At 49.3% G+C, this 20561-nt stretch overlaps 1 protein-coding gene across 1 annotated transcript in view; it reads left to right on the top strand.

Annotated features, from left to right (window-relative positions):
• The window catches only part of LOC144167954 (uncharacterized), a 77660-nt gene extending 66047 nt beyond the window's left edge, over positions 1–11613 (top strand). Inside the window, exons 4-5 of the mRNA XM_077697069.1 lie at positions 8787–9106; positions 11587–11613. Of these exons, the coding sequence (XP_077553195.1) occupies positions 8787–9106; positions 11587–11613 (347 nt within the window). The remainder of the gene's footprint in view (positions 1–8786; positions 9107–11586) is intronic.
• Positions 11614–20561: the final 8948 nt, after the last annotated feature.

Raw genomic sequence — 20561 nt, forward strand, 5'->3', positions numbered from 1 at the left:
AATCCTCAACTGCAAATGCGTGCAGCTGGATTTATGCACGCGGTGTGATTTCCGACTTAGAGCTATTTGAAAAATCCGTGTTCGGCGTAACAAAGAGGCTAGGTCTAGCAGTGTCCATATTTGCGGTCAAGATTACGGAGTCCAGAAACAATGACGCCAGTGCGCTTTGCAATGCATGAAGTGCCAAGAAAAACTAATTTAACTGATAAAACAAGCGTAACTTACCTGCTAGCCTCAGAATCTGTGCAATGGACTAGCTGCTGTTGGTGTCGTTCTACTAGGCCAAATAGGTGGCCTTGCTGTCAATCGGTGTCATTTTTGGGGTGAACGTCTTCTACACGGGAATCGCCTGCAGCGTGTTGTCTGGGGTATGCAGCGATAACTGAAATGCAGTGTTTCTTTCAAAATAGAAGTCCGCTGAAACATCTTGTGATGCGTTGAGCAGTACTTCTATAGATACATAATTATAAAAAGGAAAAAAACGCGAAACCCTAGTTTGTGTGCTTTTTCCCAACGCTGGCTCTGATATTTGTTTCATGTTTATGTTCATGATTCATGCCCAGGAAGTAGGCTGCCCAATGAAACGGGAAACAAAGGTATTACTATGAACAGAAAAATGTTAATCTTTCTGTTCTTAGTTTATCCGACTATAATTGGAGCTGAAACCATTGTTCCTTCTCGGCTTCACTGGTCATCCATTTTCACAGTTGACTGGCTCACAATTTTGTCAGTCCGTTTCATGTAAGGTTGTGGAATAAACTTATAAGTGTAAGCCAATAGGCAGTATGTACGTATTGGAATAAACAAGAGCGTGATGTAACAATTTCTTGAATGGAAGTAGCTGTGAAGTGAAATATAGCCGTCAACAAATGTTTTTGTATTTCGCTTGGAGTCGCTTGTTTCCAAGCAACATTGTGGCTTGACTACTGCAGTAGAGGGCCACAAAATAGTTAACATCACATGTGGATCTTCTAAATAATATTGCTGGGGATCTTTGTATTGCATCTCAATCAGAAGTAGAAACCTGTGTGATCAATGATGGTGGGGTCGTTTCGCTACCTATTTTCACTGCTCGTCCAAGTTTTGAGTTCTATTCTGTATCTTACTGCGTTTAGAATATTCGTTCTGATTGCACATTGCTTCTACATTATGCATTGTCTGATTCATAGTTGTACTTTGATGATTTCTTTGTTCCTGCCTTTGTCCTGTTTGGGTATTTACTTGAAACCAAGTTCTTTCCTTAACAGCTCAGTGCACAGTGTGTATTTTACTCTGAGCTTACCAGTGTTCCCAAAAGTGCACCTTGTGATCTATCGTATTTTTACCCCGTGGTATATAAATGTGCCTTTTTGCACGCATCTGCCTTGTGATGTGAATAAGCATGTTTATGATATGTTTCTAAATAAATGCTTGCATTCTGATGTAGTGCTGGCGTTTCTATAAGTTTTATTTCATTGAAAGCCACACAACTGTAGGTGCACCTCCCCTAAACAAGATGCCAAAAATAAGAAAGCTTAAAATTTGCATTTAATCTCAGTATAAGTATCCATTCGAAGAAATGTATAGCAGGTGTGGAGACGGCCTACCTGTCATTCACATCCTAATTATATGCAAAGCACTCCACACAGCAAGACGCAAACATTTCCCACAACTATTCAGACAACACATCCCACTACAACAGCACACTTTAAGTTTCTAAGTGAAATCAAATATTTACACCTCATTTCCTATAACGTGTCGTTTTTTGCACCTAATTTCATGCCATGAACTATCACACCCTGACCTTTTACACCAGCCATCCTCATTGTCTTTTACTGATTTTAATTTTGTTTTTGTTGAGCGATTTTAGAGTTTACATCTTCATCCGTCATACATAACCATTGCGTTGGCGCTCCTTGCCCTAGTTGGCCTTCCGCCATAAACATCCGACCATCATCATCATGACCATTCAAAGAAATGCCAAGTACACACTGTCGTATGAGTAGCAAAGAGGCAGTAAATCCTGAGATACACTGGTAAGTCAAACAATGCTTTTTAAGCCTTGTTAAACCAACTCTGCTGTTTCTTGTGCTGTCGGTGGACCCCATTACTCTGCCTGTAAATCACTCAATACTAACATCAGCATATTCACTGGTGAAGCCTGTGGTATTTTAATGGCTGTAGAACACATAATACAACACCAGATACACCGTTCAGTCATATGTACAGATTCCTTGAGTGTAGTGACAGCCCTATATTCGGCAAAGCCTCACAAAATGCAGTGCGTAACTTTCTTTTAAACATCAGGATGTCAGCCTATGCTATGGGTGTGGAAATCACAATGGAAATCACAATCTGTTCGGTTCCTGGACATTGTGGAATAGCTGGAAATGAGTCTGCTGACAGGAAACCAGCTGCTAGAGTTCTTCAGGCTGATGTGGACATTACATCTGTGCCGTACTTGCACCTGAAACCACTCATCAAAAGAAAACTGTAAAATCTGGCAGAATCATTGGGATAAGCAACCAGGAAGCAAACTGTTTATTTAAACCAACAGTGGGGAAAAATACTCCAGGGAAGTTACACAGATCAGTTGAGGTCGCACTTTGTCGACAAAAAATTGAACACACATATGGCACACACGGATATCTTTTAAATGGTACGCCTAATCCAAATTGTGCTAGATGCGCAGAGGCTCTTTCTCTACACTATGGGCTGTACACCATGCGCTGAATGTAAAGAACTGGAACCAGAAAGACGCAGACACTTCGCAGACCTATACACAAAACACATACCACAACACCTTGCACATTTTCTATCAGAAGAAGCAATTGTCAAGCTCAAAAATGTGTTACCGTATTTTCCGGTGTATGTCGCGGTTTCTTCCTCAAATTTTTGTTGGTGCGTCTTATCCACCGGTGCAACCTAGGCAGGGAATAAATCCAGTACGTGGTGGCCGCGCGTGGTCCGCGTTCGAAAAGGTGCCTGTGTGATGCGTGATGTCAGCGCACGGTAAAGGAGTACTGACAAGAAAATTATATGTTCCAGTTTTGTTGCTTTTATCAATGCCTATAGGTATGCAAAATCCTAAACAGCACTTTAAATTTATCAGCGCGCTACAAGTAATTACATTGAACGGCCTGAAAATTTTGTTTTGAAATGGCCGCGCTTTCATACCGAAAGGCGCATGTGACAGAATCCCGACATGACCTCACCATTTTGTGTGGACGTAAAACCCTGTGGAGGCCGGTGGGGGCGTTGTTTCGACCGCGCCGCCGCCGGAGCTGAACGGTGGAGCTACCTGGAGGTGCTAGGCCTACCATTGCGGCTGAGATTCGATGACCGCTTTCAATATAAGCCCTGATCGTGACTTCTATTGCGATTGCGGGCTATATTATTGTATTCTTTCCCGAGTGTGGAACTTTATTTTTGCCAAAAGTGCCTTTCTGAGCAGCCGTTATGCCTGTAGCTCTGGCTACGTGCACTAGTTTGTGAATGCGGTGACGCATGCTCGCCGCTTGCGGGGTTGTGTGCGTGAAGTGACATCATGAGTTTTTCACGAGCGCTGTCCGCATCACTTCTTTTGGCTACGATGGGATGATGTGACGCTGATGTCCATTCGCTCAGTGCCACTCCGCGTGCTGTTCTGTCACCGCAACAAATGAGACCCAATTCAAGTATGTTCTTCACGTCGGAGGCCCGTCATAATTCAGCCAGGGCATTCTGTTGAGTAAAGGAAGTGAACTGTGCAATAATATTAACGCCCAAAATTGGTGTCAGTACTCCTTTAGAAACATAGCTCTATTGTCTAAATGAAGGAAATATTTGTTAATGAGTCGGAGGAAGAAGGCTTTGATGGTTTTGCCTAAACAACGTCTGTAAGTACATGCCATCTGTGTGTATCAATAAATCATTTTTGAGATATTAGTTCTGTCTATACTTTGAATGGTAGATGCACGTGTCTAGCACTGCTTACCGGGGGATGCGTTGAGAGGCGGCGACCGCCGCAACGATGTACTTTCCCTGCACTTTCTAACGAACTGATCTTCTATGAGTTTACCTGATTAACAAGAGCGTTTAGTACACCGGTGCATCTTATGCAGATGGTTGACTTGTATACGTTTTTTTCATAATAACTGTTGTTTTTAGGGGTGCGATTTATACAAAAGTTCAACTTATAAATCGGAAAATATGGTAGCTTACCTTGCAGATGTTAATTTAAAAAAAAATCTCACTGTGTGTAATGGTAGCCCGCCTTTATTGATGAGGACAGTGCTGAAGGCTTCTAATGTGATGCTCAGGGGCCTCGCCTTTTTTGCCTTGGCAAAATGATCTCCCCGAGGCACCTTGTTTTGAATGCCCCACGTACTCTCGGTTCCCAAACTGTCTTATATACAGTTTTCGTCACTAACCATTGGCCCTATACACCAATTTTCGACAAGCATCTCTAACCGAAACAGCAGCATTGCTCTTGGCACTGTTTGGTGTAGGAGCCCTTTCGCCATCAAACCACATCCTCATCATCAAACAATGCTGACCTGTTTGGTTCAACTTCAGACCAGGTAACCACGCCTGATGTTCCCACCGGGCTGTCCTGATGTGCACGCACTAAGAGCCTGCCAGACCGGACTGATGTACATGGCATGCCATCCCGGTGTGCACATCGGAACCCATTAGACCGACCAAGATGCACCAAAGAAATAAGATGTTTACACCAGGATACACCAAAACACACCATACACAGCCTGGTGTATCTTTTGATAGGGTGTGGCTAAAGCCAAATGCATTGCTGTAAGTCTGCAAGTAGCGTTTTTGTGTGCTCTTGTCGGGCAGCAAAATAATGTGCTTCCGAAAATGTTCGTAAAGTTTAGCACTCTTCATCTTTATCAAATGCACTCTAGAATCCAAGCCTTGGAGTAGGCGTTGCTGTTAGCACTTTTATTTTTTGCTGCAACGAAACAGCGTTTCGCACATTCTTGTTGCTTATGGTTGAGGGCTGAGATGTTGGCTTGCAGTACTTCTTGAAGCTTAGTGGAATTCTGTTGCATCATCTGCAGCTGGTCTTTCAGGTTACGAACTCATGATGACAGCCTTTGATTTCTCTGCCATGATGAGTGCAACGTCTGTGCTCTACTCAGCATATTTTTGCTAATGGCCCACTTCAATCTCGAGTGCTGTGTCATGAATACCTTCCTCATCTAACGAGAGGAGACACATGACTGTCATGGAAAGTAAAACAAAGAAATTAACATGGCTTCAGGCTTAAAAAGACTTGCATATGCATTATACTATGCCCAAATCAAACCAAAATTGTCACATTTGTTTTGTTGTGCTGAAAAACTGCATACATTCTGATGGTTCTTTTTTAGCACGACGTTTGCCTTCACAGAAGATCAACTGAACTTCAAGCCCATTTGTCAGGACACTTCTTAGCATGCCACAAGTTGACAGCTCCCTGTGCACATGTGATACGAATCAACAAAGAAAGGTTGTTAGCCTCCATCTTCACAGCTGCCTATGCGTCCTGTTTTTATTAAGTAGCCGCAAAAATGCGTGGTGTGTGCGACGTCAGGTCCATCATCTCTTGAAAGCACAGCCACCCTCCCCGACTGCACATTTTGATTTTCGCCAAGTTTCAGTTTGCAGTCGACAACCCTTCTGTAGTCGGTGGCAGCTCCAGTATTCCGAAGGAACCTTCGCAAAGCTGTCCAGGCACACCTTTTGCTGGCTCATCTGTAAACACACTACCGACTGTGTCAATGCTTGTATGTCAATGTCAGTGCTTGCTTTTCCCCAAGCACGGCCTCCTTACCTGCAGGTCTTCTGTTCACAATGGAGCAGGGAACTGAGATTTTGCTCTCTATCGGGAGCTTCTGCAGATGAACTTTCTTTGACTAATATTTCGATGCGTTGTGAAACAAACTCGCTACCGTACCGGGCAGCAGTTCTGGTTCCTTTCCCCGCAGTTTGCGGATTTCTTTTCCATAACTAATATGTGCAAAAAAATCTTACAATGCATGATAAGTCAAAATAATTCGCATATGCAACAGGTTTCGTCTAACACCTTGTCCTTTCTATGTAGGTTCTTTTCCCATTGCTTCATTCAGTCATCCTCATTGGGCATTGCAAACGCCGCCTGCGTGCCTTTAGACCACTGATATCTCGTATTGCTCCCAGCAGCATAATAATTACGTCGACTTCGATGACCTAGCATTGCATGTTTCACAAAAACAACATAATTTTCAGCTACTTAGTGAAATATCGAGCCAACACTGCACACAGCCAGCACCCATTACCTGCGCGTTAATCTGGGACCTGCCAACACTCGCCGCTTCACACCTGTGCATGGAGCGCACCAGCTGCTGAACCCACTTCCCCTTGATTAGGAGAAGACAGCGCGGTTTACTCACGGACACAGGGAAGACTACTTGACACACACGAGCGCTAGTGTGTGTCAAGTACTCTTCCCTGTGTCCGTGTGTAAACCGCGCTGTCTTCTCCTAATCATGTTAAACCAACACGCCGAGATAGCCACGTTAGTGCATTCCACTTCCCCTGTTTTAGTACACCACCCCTTGGTGTTAGTCGGTGGAGTAGTGGACGTACTCGCAGTGGAGACGTCGCGTTGTGCTGCCTCACCTATTTGAAACTGCTGCAGGGCTAGACCGAATTGGAGCCGGTGGCGTGGCAGCCATCTGGTGTCATCTTCATGTTCTTGTGCGGTGAGAGATTCGTCCTAGACGATGGTGGCCACCCTGACCACTGTGCCAATGAGTTGTGTCGTCGTGCTGGTACCGTACGGCATGGCTGCTCTCCCCCCAGGGGTGTCGCCTGGCGTGGTCGCAGCTGCAACTCCATGTTGTTACATCGTGTTGGGGAATGAGCTGGCTGTTACCTTGCCTAGGCTTAGCGAAGTGGCCATGCGGGGCCTGGCTTGCGTTTTGAGCCACCCGGGACAAGTTCATTGCCACCGCAAGTGAATGGCCTGCGCAGTTGCAGAATCACATCGGGAAGGCGTTGCAGTGAGCTCCTTGTACTGTTGCATCTCTTTCTCCTGGGTTTGGCCTGGTCTGCGGAGAGAGAAGTATAATCGTGAAAACACTGCGCTAGCTAAGTCTAGAAGGCGAACAAGTGGGAGAAACGCTTGATACACGTACAAGAAAAAACACGTGCGCTTCTGCAAGTACGTGTATCGTGCGTTTCTCCCGCGTCCTTGTTTTGTAGGCTTAGTGAGCGCAGTGTTTTTACACTTAAAGCATAACACGCATAATAATGCATCATTGAAGCTCCCTTGATTGTTCATTTTGCAGTTACAGCTTAGCTGCGAAGACATAGCGCCTTTTAAGTACGTTCAACTGGTACAGTATTGAGCAGGGACTGTTCGCGTGAGAGGCGTGTTTCGGAGCATCGTTCTTGTTCCTCCAACACACGTGTCAGATTTCGGTGTTCACTGATAATAATGCGTGTAAAGAAAGGGGTGGACTAAGAGAAGATGGAGATTGTAGGCCACCGTTCCGAGCTGCCACTTCTTCCATCTCACTTTATCCCTCGTTCTATTCTGCATTTCCTACAATGCATAAGCATTCTTTGCTGGAACCCTAGCGCAAAAAAATTTAATCCCTTGTATCTGCACAGCAATGCATAAATGGCGAACCAAAGACATTTAGTAATTGTAATAGTGTATAAAGCTGTGCTTATAAAAAGTAAAAGTGAAATAATGAAACCGCAGAGGGATGTCTAAATTCCTTCGGTCCACACCAAAATAAAACCAAATGAAAGATTCGCCAAAAAGCAGCAAAGGTAGAACGCCTTGTAACCGCACAAAGATGCGCGATTCCAGATGGCGCTTACTCAATATAGTAGGGGTTTAACAGTTTATCGAACACCGTGTTAGGGAATGCCGTTTTATCGAAGCCGTTTCATTGAGCTCCTTTTTATCAAATGTATCGAAACTGTTTATCAAAATGTTTTTCTCAGCCTTTTCATTCAACAAAATCTGAAGTACGGTGTTTTGTTTTCTCCATGCTATGTAATTGAAAAGCTTGGCTCCAAAGCAGGTTAATAATTTAGCAAAAATTTGTAATATTTACAGTGTGCTTTTTATATTTTTGTGCTAAGAAAAGTTTGTCTCCAGAAATTTTTTACTCAGGTCGTTGCGCAGGTGGAACTGCCATAACGAATATCCTTCTTTCTGTGGTCTTCTTGTGATCCACAGCATATTATGGCATCGTTGCATATATGTAATCTAATGACGTGATATGCTTACTACCTTTTTAATACTTGGTTTTTAGTCAGACCAAAGTTCTAATTATTTTGCCGCATGTGTTGTACATATGTAAGGCACTTTGTGGCGCTTGTGGGTACAATGTTAAAAATCCAACTGCGAAGCTTGAGAAAGGCACCTCGAATTACTGCATTCTAATTCTTAATTGGCATGGTGTTTAATTGCTACAGTCGAACACGGATATATCGAACACGGATATATCGAATTTTCGGCTATATCGAACTCGTAAATTATCCCCTTGAAAATCCTTTGTAAAAATATAGAAATTCGCACGTTTATATCGAACGGTATTTTTACCCGCCATTGGATATATCGAACGCCGCGCGAGCTGGAAGGTGCGCTTCGGCACTCGCTGCGCCCCGCGCCCTTCGCCGCCTACGCGGCACAGCGCCTCCGCTGACACCCGAAACGCTTGAAAAATGTGAGGGCTCGGGGGCTCGGACTGCGCTGTTGGGCGCCGGCGGCCTCCTCCTTTCGCCTTTTCTTTCTTTTTTGTTGTTGATGTTTTGTGAGTTTTGATCAGCGTGGGACGTCCAGCTGGGCAAGTCGGGGCGTAGCGCTTGCCTTCTTGTGGACAACTGCTCGGCCCACCACACCACTTGCGAGCTCAAAAACATCGGGCTGAAGTTTCTGCCGGCCAACACGACAGCGAAGCTGCAACCGCTCGACCAGGACATCATAAAGTCTTTCAAGGTGGGCTACAGGAGGCGACTCCTTGATAGGCTGCTAGTCAACCTCCGCATGGGCACCGAGCTGAAGGTTGACCTGCTTGGTGCCATTCAAATGCTGACGGGCGCCTGGCGAGACGTTAAGACGGACACAGTGGCCAACTGCTTCCGGAAGGCAGGCTTCGGGACGGCGGAACTTGCGCAAACCGGTGAAGACGGCGACGAAGAGCGCATAGACGACGCGTTTCGCGAGTTGTCGACACTCTTCCCGGCTGCCGTTCCACCCGAAGTGTCTGCGGACGATTTCGTGGAAGTGGACTGCAATGTTCAGGCTGTTGCGAGCCTCGCTGACGAGGACATTGTAGCTGCGGTCGCAGGGACCCAGGATGCCCAGGCCGACAGCTCAAGTGGCGACGAAGATCGTCCGAACGAGGCGGCGGCTACACACGCGTACTCCGCCGCCGAAGTGGCGGCAGCGTTCGGCTTGATTCGCCGTTGTTGTGGCGACATGGAGGGAACCGGGTAGTCGCACCTGGACAGCCTCGATAAGATCGAGGCCAGCGTCTTCAACTTCATTTCGAAGACAAAGAAGCAAGCCAAGATAAGCTATTTTTTTTTCACGGAAATAAAACATTCCGTTGCATCGTGTGTGCGGAATTAGTTGTCATTCTTGAATGCGCCGATTGTAGGTGATCGTCCACCACAGGTAAGGTCTCGGGGCCTTTATTTTTTATATCGAATTTTTCATATATCGAACTAATGCGCGATCCCCTTCGAGTTCGATATATCCGTGTTCGACTGTAATAGGTTACCAAGCCTTGCCCTATTCTGAATGCCTGAAGAAATGTCGGTTACAAAGCTTGTCAGAGAAGCGATAAAATTAGTGCCACTTAATTGTTCTTTGCGATACGCACAAACTAAGAGCAACGTAATGGTCACTTGGAAGAAGCGTAAACAATGTAGCAATTTATCCCAGCCTTGTTTCGAGACCTTTTCGCTCCTGCTCATGTCCAAATAGTAACTCGGGAAGACTTACCTGTAGCAGTGTGTCAGAACAGCTGAAATGTGCTTGCATTTTTCTGATAATCTAGAAGTGCACGATCACTTGGCCTCCACAATTGATGGGTCAAGGAATGCGTCTGTCATCTTCACCACAATCTCGTGCGGGTCTGCTGTCACGCCAGAGGTTTGCACGCACAACGCGGCAACTTCAGCCTTACTATTTCACATCATCATTGGTGCCGAATAAAATAAGGTGTTCGGCGTCAACCATTTGCTCCCTTTCTACAAAACAGTGAATTAACGTCACACTGCAAGAAACTCAATATTTTTGCTGGAGCCGAAACCTTGGTGTATCCGCCATGTTGTACACTGGCAAGAACTAGCCAGAATTCGCAGCACCTCCAGAAGTTGATTTTATTCCCCAATAGGTTACAGATAGGTTGATTTTTCCCTTGACAGGGATGTCATCGTCTATGAACGACGTCAGCCTCGCCTTGTTTCGCCCCAACTTGTAGGGCTGCAAGCTGTTCTCATACTGTGCTTCCTCGATTAAAAACACAGATGCCTCGATGTCCATTCCCATTTTCACTGACTTGGTACCCAACCTTAGTGGCTTGTAACAAATTTATTATCATAGTCCCTTTGCCCAAACCTTGGTGCAACCTTCATGGAAGGGCACACAATAAGAAAAAATTACATGCCCAAAATAGCATCAATTCCTGCAGCATGAGGTGGTGGCCTTTGCACAGCAGGTTTGCGTAGTTCTTTTGCCTTTTGGCCCTTTATCGAGCACGTCAGGAGGGCTTGTCGGGTAAATACTGCACTCAGGAGCCCCCGGGACATTGCAGTGGGGGTTTTGCCCCGGTCTCAATGCTGCGCGACGCCTGCTGTTTAACAAAGATGTTTGAACCAGCATGTTGTTCTACAACCCGTGGACGCAGAATGCAGAAAGTGCCTGCATACCATATCACTCAGAAAAAAATGTTGAGCTCCTGAAAGCCTGTAACAAATTTATTATCATAGTCTCTTTGCCCAAACCTTGGTGCAACCTTCATGGAATGGCACACCATAAGAAAAAAATTACATACCCAAAATGGCATCAATTCTTGCAGCATGGGGTGGTGGCCTTTGCACGGCAGGTTTGTGTAGTCATTTGGCCTTTTGGCCATTTATCGAGCACGTCAGGAGGGCACGGCAGGTAGATATTGCAGTCAGGAGCCCCCGGGCAATGGCAGGGGGGGTTTTGGCCCCTGTCTCAATTCTGCGCAGAGCCTGCTGTTCAACAAAGATGTTTGAACCAGCATGTAGTTTTACAACCTGTGGACGGAAAATGCAGAAAGTGCCTGCATACCATATCATTCTGAAAAATGTTGAGCTGCTGAAAGCCTGTAACAAATTTATTATCATAGTCCTTTTCCTGAAACCTTGACGCAAACTTCATGGAAGGGCACACAATGAGAAAAATTTACATGCCCAAAATGGCATCAATTCCTGCAGCATGGGGTGGTGGCCTTCGCACGGCTAGTTTGTGTAGTCCTTTGGCCTTTTGGCCATTTATCGAGCACGTCAGGAGGGCTTAGCAGGTAGATATTGCACTCAGGAGCCCCCGGGCAATGGCAGGGGGGTTTTGGCCCCTGTCTCAATTCTGCGCAGAGCCTGCTGTTCAACAAAGATGTTTGAACCAGCATGTAGTTTTACAACCTCCCCGCACGGGGCAGCTTGAGTATTCATTGTGACGGTGTTGGCGACACCGCGGACCCCGAGCCCCCAACATAAACTGTAACCTACCGTGGTGATGTGTTTAAAGGTGAAGGGTAGAAGCCTCCAACGGTGGCCGTCGGAGCCAAGGTCAAGCTCCGGCGGATGGGCTCCCTGTCTGTTTACCAGGCAGGGAGCTCCGGGACCTCTCAGGCTATCAGGGTAAGGTTTGAAAGGAAAGTACCCCCGTTCCCTGCTTTTTTTCTATGCTGTATGGAAAATTCAAAACCCCTCTCCAAACGTGATCGGTCCCTGAAAAGGGGCCGCACCGAAGTATCTTTCCCTCCACTTTCAAGCATGAGCTTCCCAAAGCCAGACAAAAACTCTCGTTTCCTTGTTATCGATTCTCTTGACTCAGCCCGCCCTCTTGCTTCACAATCAGTATTTTTTATTACAAAATACCTTGATGGAATAATTGGGAAAACCTACAATGCCAAAAAACAACGCACAGGTGAAGTCCTTGTTGAAGTAAAAAACCAACAGCAGGCAACCACACTACTTGGTCAGACGAAAATGGTCGATCTGGACATCAGGGTCACACCCCACCGCAGCCTGAATAGCTCGCAGGGTGTGATCTCTGAGGCAGATCTTCTTAACGAGACAGATGCCGACATTCTTGAAGGTCTAAAGGATCAGGGTGTCACAGCCGTGCGCCGCATCACGATGCGTAGAGATAATAAGATAATCCCCACGAAACATATTATCCTGACCTTCAACTGCTCCTCACTTCCTGACTATATCAACGCAGGGTTCATCCGATGCTCCATTCGTCCTTACATTCCAAACGCGCGCCGCTGCTTTAAGTGCCAGCGGTTCGGGCACGGAACCAACTCCTGCCGTGGTCGTCTGACCTGCGCAAAGTGCGCTCAGCATGATCATCCTTCTGATAATTGTCCATCGTCAACCCTCACCTGTGCCAACTGCCAGGTACCCCATGCCGCCTACTCTCGAACGTGCGAGAAAGCAGGAGAAGGCGATCAATAATGTGAAGGTAACTGAGAACATCACCTTCCCAGAGGCGCGAAAGAGGTTCACCTCTTTCCCCCTGGGGAGGTACGCCGACGCTGCTCGCCGGGGGGCGGAGCGGCGTCTGGTGTCCACAGGGACGCAGTTCAGCGAGTCTGACCTGGTCCCTCTCCCGCCCCCCCCTGGGTTGCCTGAGGCAGCCCAATCCGTCGCCACGCCGCTTGCTGAGGCAGCAGCGGTTGTGGTGACAACCTCTTCTGTAGGGACCGGTGCCGCTCCCGCCTCTACCTCCCCGTCCTCCAGTACGTTGGAGGGTGCCGACCGGATGGACACCGGGGGCCCCTCATCGGCTCCCACAGCCACCGCACCTCCCGTGCCACCTTTGGTGTCCCGGACGCCCTCGGCGGTGGGGGCTCAAACGAAGGGCTCCCGAAAGGGGGCCAAGTCAGAGGGGCCTGGTCCGCCAGGCGCCCTTCTGGCATCCGACGAGGAGATGGATGTCGCGCCGTTCCTGCGTGCAAAACAGCGCAAGGAGCGGCCTCCGATGTCCAAGCCGACAGAAAGGCCTAGAAATCGTAGAATAACAGCCCCGAAAGACGACACATGAACAAACACACACACACTCCAGTTATTCTTCAATTTAAATAATGGGAGCAGAAAACATCATCCAATGGAACTGCAGAGGCCTCCTTAAAAATCTTGACGATGAGTATGAGATTCTGCATGCCAGTCAGCCAAGTATCATGTGTCTCCAGGAAACCCACCTCAATTCTAAACAAACAAATTTCCTAAATAGTTACATGGTATTCAGAAAGGACAGGGTTGGCTGCACACACTCTTCAGGAGGTGTGGCAATTGTCGCCCGGAAATCTTTAGCCTGCCACCCTATCACCTTGAATACCGTCCTCGAGGGTGTAGCAATTCGTACGATAATATTTAATAGGTTGATTACGGTATGCTCCATTTACATTCCTCCTGATCATGCACTTTCGAGCTCTGACTTCGAGGCGCTGGTCGACCAGCTGCCCGAACCATACATCCTAACAGGCGACCTTGATGCGCACAACTCTCTTTGGGGCTCCTCCAGAACGGATGCCCGAGGTCGCCTGATAGAGAAATTCCTCACATCTTCAGGAGCATGCCTTTTCAACAAAAAACAGTCTACATACCATAACTTAGGACACAATACATACTCGCATCTTGACTTGGCGATTGGTTCCGCAGTTCTCTTTCCATGTCTTGAGTGGGGCGTGGGCACAGACCCATATGGTAGTGACCACTTCCCCACTTCCCTAACGTACATAGGTAAAGGCCCATGCAGTCCATCTTCCCAGAAAAGGTTTAATGAATCAAAAGCAAACTGGAGTACATTCACAGAAACATCTAAACTACACCACGCCACCATAAAACACCGACAGGCGGAGGAAGCAGCCCAACTCGTCATGGCACACATACTCGACGCCGCCGAAAAGTCCATGCCCCAGGCCTCCAGTGCGTCCCGCAACCCAAGGAGGCCCTGGTGGAACGAGGACTGTAGGCGGGGGCGAGAGGCCCAGAACAAGGCGTGGGGTGTCCTTCGCCGGTACCCCACGCCAGATAATCTCATTTCCTTTAAACGGGCAAAGGCTCTTGGGAAGCGTGTGCGTCGTGAGGCGAAAAGGGAGAGTTGGCGCGCCTTCCTCACTTCCATCAACTCATATACCGACACTCACAAAGTCTGTACACGAATACGCAAACTAAAAGGACGACAGACACACAGCCTGCCCATGGTTAGCACAACAGGGGACACACTCGAAGACCAGGCCAACACGCTTGCACAACACTTCGAACACGTGGCCAGCTCAGCACATTACACCAACACTTTCATTAAACACAAAACATCTGTTGAAAAGAAGTCCCTGCATGATAACAAGTCGCACACTTCTTACAATTCTCCTTTTTCAATTCATGAGCTGAAGGTTGCTCTGAGCACATGTAAGCCTTCAGCTCCAGATGCAGAAATAATCACATACACCATGATACAACACCTACACCCAGACACTCTTGAAACACTCCTACATCTATACAACAACATATGGCTTTCGGGGCACATTCCTCGCTCTGGGAGGGAGGCCATAGTAGTGGCTATACTAAAGGAAGAGAAGGACCCTTCCTCTCCCGCCAGTTATCGTCCCATTGCCCTGACAAGCTGCCTGTGTAAGCTCTTTGAGAAGATAATAAACAGGAGACTCGTGTACTTCTTAGAGTACAATGGTATTCTCGAGAGCAGCCAGGCAGGCTTCAGGGCGGGGCGATCTACCAACGATCAACTCGTTGCATTAGAGGCGTATATAAAAGATGCTTTCCTCCATAAGCAGTACTGTATGACAGTATTCTTTGATCTAGAAAAAGCGTACGATACCGCGTGGCGGTATGGCATCCTAACCGACCTCAAGACCTTCGGCATTGCAGGTAACATGATGAACACACTTGCCAGCTACTTGTCTAAAAGAACCTTTCGTGTGCGAGTTGGAACTGCACTCTCTAGGGTTCATGTGCAGGAAAATGGAGTGCCGCAAGGTGGAGGTTTAAGTTGCACCCTTTGTAGGTAGTTCTGCCTACCGAGGGGTGTTCAGGCAACGGCCTCGTCAAAACATCACGCACAGAACATTGCAAGAGGAACAATTGCGCTTTACTCAAGCGGTGGAAAATGAAATATAAATGGAACAGGGGATACAATCAACCAAGCACATAACAAAAGCACTTCAGGGCCCCAGGGCTTACGGTACGGCGGGACGAACGGCGGGCCTTGCTGACGTGCGTCTTCTTCGAGGTGGCTGACGGCGGTGGCTTCTCTCTTGTGACCGGCGGCGCTCCCGGCCGGCAACTCCCCCCGCTACCAAGCACCGCTACCCTTATCTAGCGTGCCCAAAGATGTGCCACGCCCCCCCTCCATCGCACAGTCTTTCTGCCGTGTGTTCCCAGATGGCAGGAGAGGTGGCGCGCGGCAGTTTGAAACGGCCTAACGTGGGCGCTCACAGGGGAGAATCCCCACACTTCCCCCCCCTTGGAAAAAAAAAAGTTCTTGGTTCTTTGCTACACGAAGAGAGAGAAAAAAAATAAACGAAAGAAAAGGGAGGAAAAAAAAATGTCCGAGACTCGTTTACACACAGTCCTCGGAGTCCAGGATTGCGTCCATTGCTTGGCGCCGCTGGTCTGGGCGCAACCGCCGCAACATTGCCAAGGCTTCATCCAGGGCGTCCTGGCTGTTGTTGCCCTCCGGGCGGTTGGCGCGCAAGGCTCTTGAACGCTCTCTGTGGAGAGCCCCGGCACGGTGGTGACGCCAGCTGATTTCCGGCACTTGGCACACTTCACACAGCGCAGCCAGTTCTTCCTGGGTGTATACCGGCCGTGGTTCTACCGGGTGACGTTCTGCGATTGTGAGCCCCTGAAAGGGGGCCGGGACGGAGGTGCGCGGCGTGCCGACGAGCACTTGAGGCTGGTCGGACCACTCGAGACGAGAGTGCCAGCCCACCGGGTGGCCCGAAGGTGACAGCACCGTCCACGTGGCCACCTCTTCCGTAGGTCGTGCTGAACGGTACGGTGGCGGGAACGGGCGGCGCCGTGAACCCTGGGGCGGGGCCGAGCGTTTGGGTTGCCGACGGTGGTAGGGGTGGGCCCGATTGCTGTTCCGAGACATCTTCTGCAGGCAAAAGCAAAGACAACACAAATGAGCCAGTAGTTAGTGACGCATGCGCAGATTGTATCGTGGTGACGGGGAATACTGATGTGTCGCGCGCTTTCCGCGGCAGTCTTCTCGCTGATTCCCGTTGGCTGTATCCTCGCGCGAAAAATACCGCTTTAGTTCGAACACGTGCACCGGACCGTACGATGCACCTGTGGAAGAGTTTTTCAGCACATACGACAGGTTAGACTTACCCACCACGGTGTACGGGCCATCCCACCTGTGTGCAAGTGAGGCGGTGAAGCCCTTCGGCGCATCACTAAGTGGATGTGTTCGCTTCAACACAAGATCACCCATGGAAAATTGTACGTCCCGTCGGCGCTTGTCGTACTGGGACGTCTGGTCGAGTCGGAAGATGTCGAGATGTTCGCGGGCCTCCCGGACGGACTCTGTTAGCCGCTTGCGAAGGTCAGCCGCGAATGTCGCGGGGGATTTATCAGTGCGATTCTGCGTGGGTTGGAGCGAACTGTCGAGAGGAAACTTGAGGTCTCTGCCAAAATTCAGTTGCGCTGCCGTGAAACCGGTAGATCTGTTACCGTTGTCCGCGTTGCGAAGCCCATCTCGGAAAGCTTGTTGTCCCAGTCCTTGTGACGGCCAGTGTGAGCAATGAGCATCGATTTAAGGTTTCGGTTGACCCGTTCCGTAATGTTCGCTTGCGGGTGATAAGCCGAGGTGCGGGTGTGACGTATTCCCAAGGCGTGGCAAGAATCTCGGAAAACCTTACTGGTGAAATACGTCGCGTTGTCTGTGATTAACTGCGAGGGGAAACCAAACCTCGTGAACACTTCCAGGAGGCATTCCCACACCTTTTGAGAGGTTAGCTTCCGCAAAGGAAACAACTCGACCCACTTTGAGAAGTGGTCTGTAATTACCAACAAGAACTGGTTGCCTCGAGGACTTCGAGGAAACGGCCCCATCACGTCGCATGCAACGATTTGCCACGGCGAGGTGCTATGGACGGATGTCATTGTTCCAAGCGGCAGGCCTCCACGTGCTTTGGTCTTCTGGCATATGGGGCAGGAGCGAGCGTACCGAAGTACATCTTGTCGCATTCCCGGCCAAGTTGCTGTGCGACATAACTTTTCATAGGTTTTTTGCCCAGACGAGTGACCTGCCAGAGCGGAGTCATGGTAGTAGCCGATGAACAACTTACGCAACTTGCGGGGAACGACAACTCGGAAAGGAGTTTGTGTTGAGTCGTCGTCTGCCTGGGGAATGTATCGCAGCAGAATACCATGATTTCCAAGCAAGTAGCTGTCAACCTCGTCGTTCCGGGAAGCTTCTGGAGAGTCTGTTGTCGAGAGCTTGTCGATGACTTTGCGACATGGACCATCGCTCCGCTGTGCCGCAACCAAGTCCTGCTGGCTCACCAACGATCCCCAACGGTCGTTCGTGGGGGCCTGCACTGCTGCAACCACCATACTTTCTTAGTTTTCCACCTGTGTATCAGTAAAAAGGGGAGCGCGTGACAGCGCGTCAGCAACTGTATTAGTGGTGCCTTTCTTGTATTCGATGGAGTAGTCATAACGTTGCAGCGCGAGTGCCCAATGAGCGAGTCGTCCTGCTGGGTTTTGAAGCCTCTGAAGCCAGGAGAGAGCTTGGTGGTCAGTCTGAATGGTGAAGCATGCTCCGTCTAGAAACATGTCAAAATTTTTCAGCGCGAACACAATCGCTAGGCATTCCTTTTCGGTGACGGAATAATTGCGTTCGGCTGGCGTCAGAGTGTGACTGGCGAAAGCCACTGGTCTCAACACTTGATCCCACTCTTGCAGAAGTGGGATCAAGAAGTGGGACCCCAAGCCGAATTCACTGGCGTCTGTTTGTACCACAAACGGCTTGTTTAGGTCAGGGAGTTGCAAAGACGCATTTTCTGCTAATGCTGTCAGCAAGGTTTGAAAAGCGGTCTGTTGTTCGGACGCCCAACACCACTTCTTGCCTTTGCGAAGTAGTTCATTGAGCGGTACAGAGATGTTCGCGCACTGGGGAATGAACTGGCGATAAAACGCAATCATGCCGAGAAACCGTTGCAAGCTTTTGACGTCGCTCGCCGGCGGGTATTGGAGTATGGCTTGCAGTTTCTCTGGATTTGGTCGCAGAACGCCCTTGTCAACAACAAATCCGAGTAAGTTGATTTTTTCCCCGGCCAGCTGTACTTTGCCGGGATGTATAGTCAGCCCGGCTGCGCGCATGCGCTGTAGCACTATCTGCAAATGTTCCACATGTTCCTCGAACGAGCGTGAAAAGACAGTGACGTCGTCGAGATAACACAAAGCGAATTCGTGTTTCGCGTCACCCAGAACAATGTCCATCATCCTTTGATATGAACTGGGGCTATTGCTTAGACTGAAAGGCATACGCACGAATTCAAAAAACCCTCTGTGACATGTAAACGCGGTCTTCGGTACATCGTCTGGGTGCATTTCTATTTTTAAATAGCCACGTGAACAATCCAAGGTCGTTAAATACTTCGCGCCTGCCACGGCATACGTTATTTCGGTCACCGACGGGAACGGATAGGCATCTCGTTCCGTCATGGCATTCAGTTTTCGGTAGTCGACACAGATTCGCATAGATCCATCTTTCTTACCGACTGGGACGACGGGGAACGCCCAAGGACTCTTTGATGGACGAATGACGCCGGTGTCCAGCATCTCGTCCAAGGCTTTGTCGAAAAGCGCTCTCTTGGGGGCGTTCATTGGTCGTGGGCTGCATCGCCATGGTTTTGCGTTCCCAGTGTCGATGCGATGCTGCAAGACATCCGTTTTTCCTGGTTTTTCCGTGAATATGTCCGCATACTGGCGCAGGAGGTCTTCGAGCTGTTTGCGCTGAGACGACGTTCCTTTGAAATTCTGCAGCTCCTGTAACAGGTCTGCCGGCAGGCTTTCAGTCGACAAAGCAGCGCGAGACCTGCAGGGTAACGGGGGACCCGCCGAGGTCTCAAACGGGAAAAAACCTGGGTCGTCGCCAAGGTAGTACCCACCAGCTCTGATGTCCAACCGCATAGCAACATCTGCGATAAAATCTGTGCCTAGGATCATGGCAACCGACAAGCCCTTGAGATACAAAAACCTTTGTCTCTTAGCGCGGGAGCTAACCGATATGCGTAACCGAACAGCGTTTGTGCTCTCCGCGGCCGCGCTCGACGCCATCCTAAGCATAACTTCGGTATGGCGAAATTTTACCCGCTTTGCCTTGCAGTGTTCGAAAAGCATATCGCCGATAAGGGAAACTGTGGAACCGGTATCAAGGAGTGCAGTTACGATCTTGCCGAGCACTTTGACACGAATGGTTGGTGACACTAGCTTGGGGGGATACTGCATGCGATCCACCGAAGGCACAAGAAACGATTTACCAGGTGTGTTGGCCCGCTGCGACTCGCTGCCTGGCTTCAGCGACGCCGGGACGTGAAGTTTCCCGAACGCGGAAATCTGTCCTCGGTGGCGGGCCCCTGCTGACGGGCCTGGTTGCGTCCGTACCACATCGTCCGCCGGATGGCTCGTCTTCGTGTGGGACCGGGCGGCCCACGGCCCCGTAGCCCACGTTGGCTGGGACCGGGTGGCCCATGGCCCCGTAGCCCACGTTGGCTGGGACCGGGTGGCCCACGGCCCCGTAGCCCACGTTGGCTGGGACCGGGTGGCCCACGGCCCCGTAGCCCGCGTTGGCTGGAGTGCGGTCACGGTATCGGTTCTGCGGCCGCCTTCTTGGTGCAAATTCGCCCGGATCCAAAGCCCGGTGTGTCGCGGACTGCGGCGCCCACGACTGGAAAGCGGCAGGCCCGTTCCAGGCACAGCTGGGCTCCAAGGATTGGCTCGGCGTTGGCGGTGGTGCATACTGCAATTTGGCGAGCAGGCACTCCTGAATAGCGCGCGCGTTCGAAGCAACTGCATTCAAATCCGCGTACGTTTGAGCATACAAATACGGCTGGAACCGAGGATGGCACTGCCGTAACACACGGGTAACTTGCTCAGCTGAAATAGTCTCTGGGGCCGCTCTCCTGTATAGTTCCTGCATAGCGCGTACATACTCTAACAGGCTTTCGTTAGGGTGTTGCGTCCTGAGATCTAACTCACGGAGAATGCGAGTCTCGTATCCAGGCGGAAGGAACTCAGTCCGAAAGCTTACCGCAAAGGTGGCCCACGACGCAAACGGGGACTGCAGGCGCCACCAGCAGGCTGCAGGC

Source organism: Haemaphysalis longicornis, unplaced genomic scaffold (genome assembly GCF_048455015.1).
Source record: "Haemaphysalis longicornis isolate Haplotype H1 unplaced genomic scaffold, Haemaphysalis longicornis Haplotype H1 scaffold_2, whole genome shotgun sequence".
Taxonomy (NCBI): Eukaryota; Metazoa; Arthropoda; class Arachnida; order Ixodida; family Ixodidae; genus Haemaphysalis; species Haemaphysalis longicornis.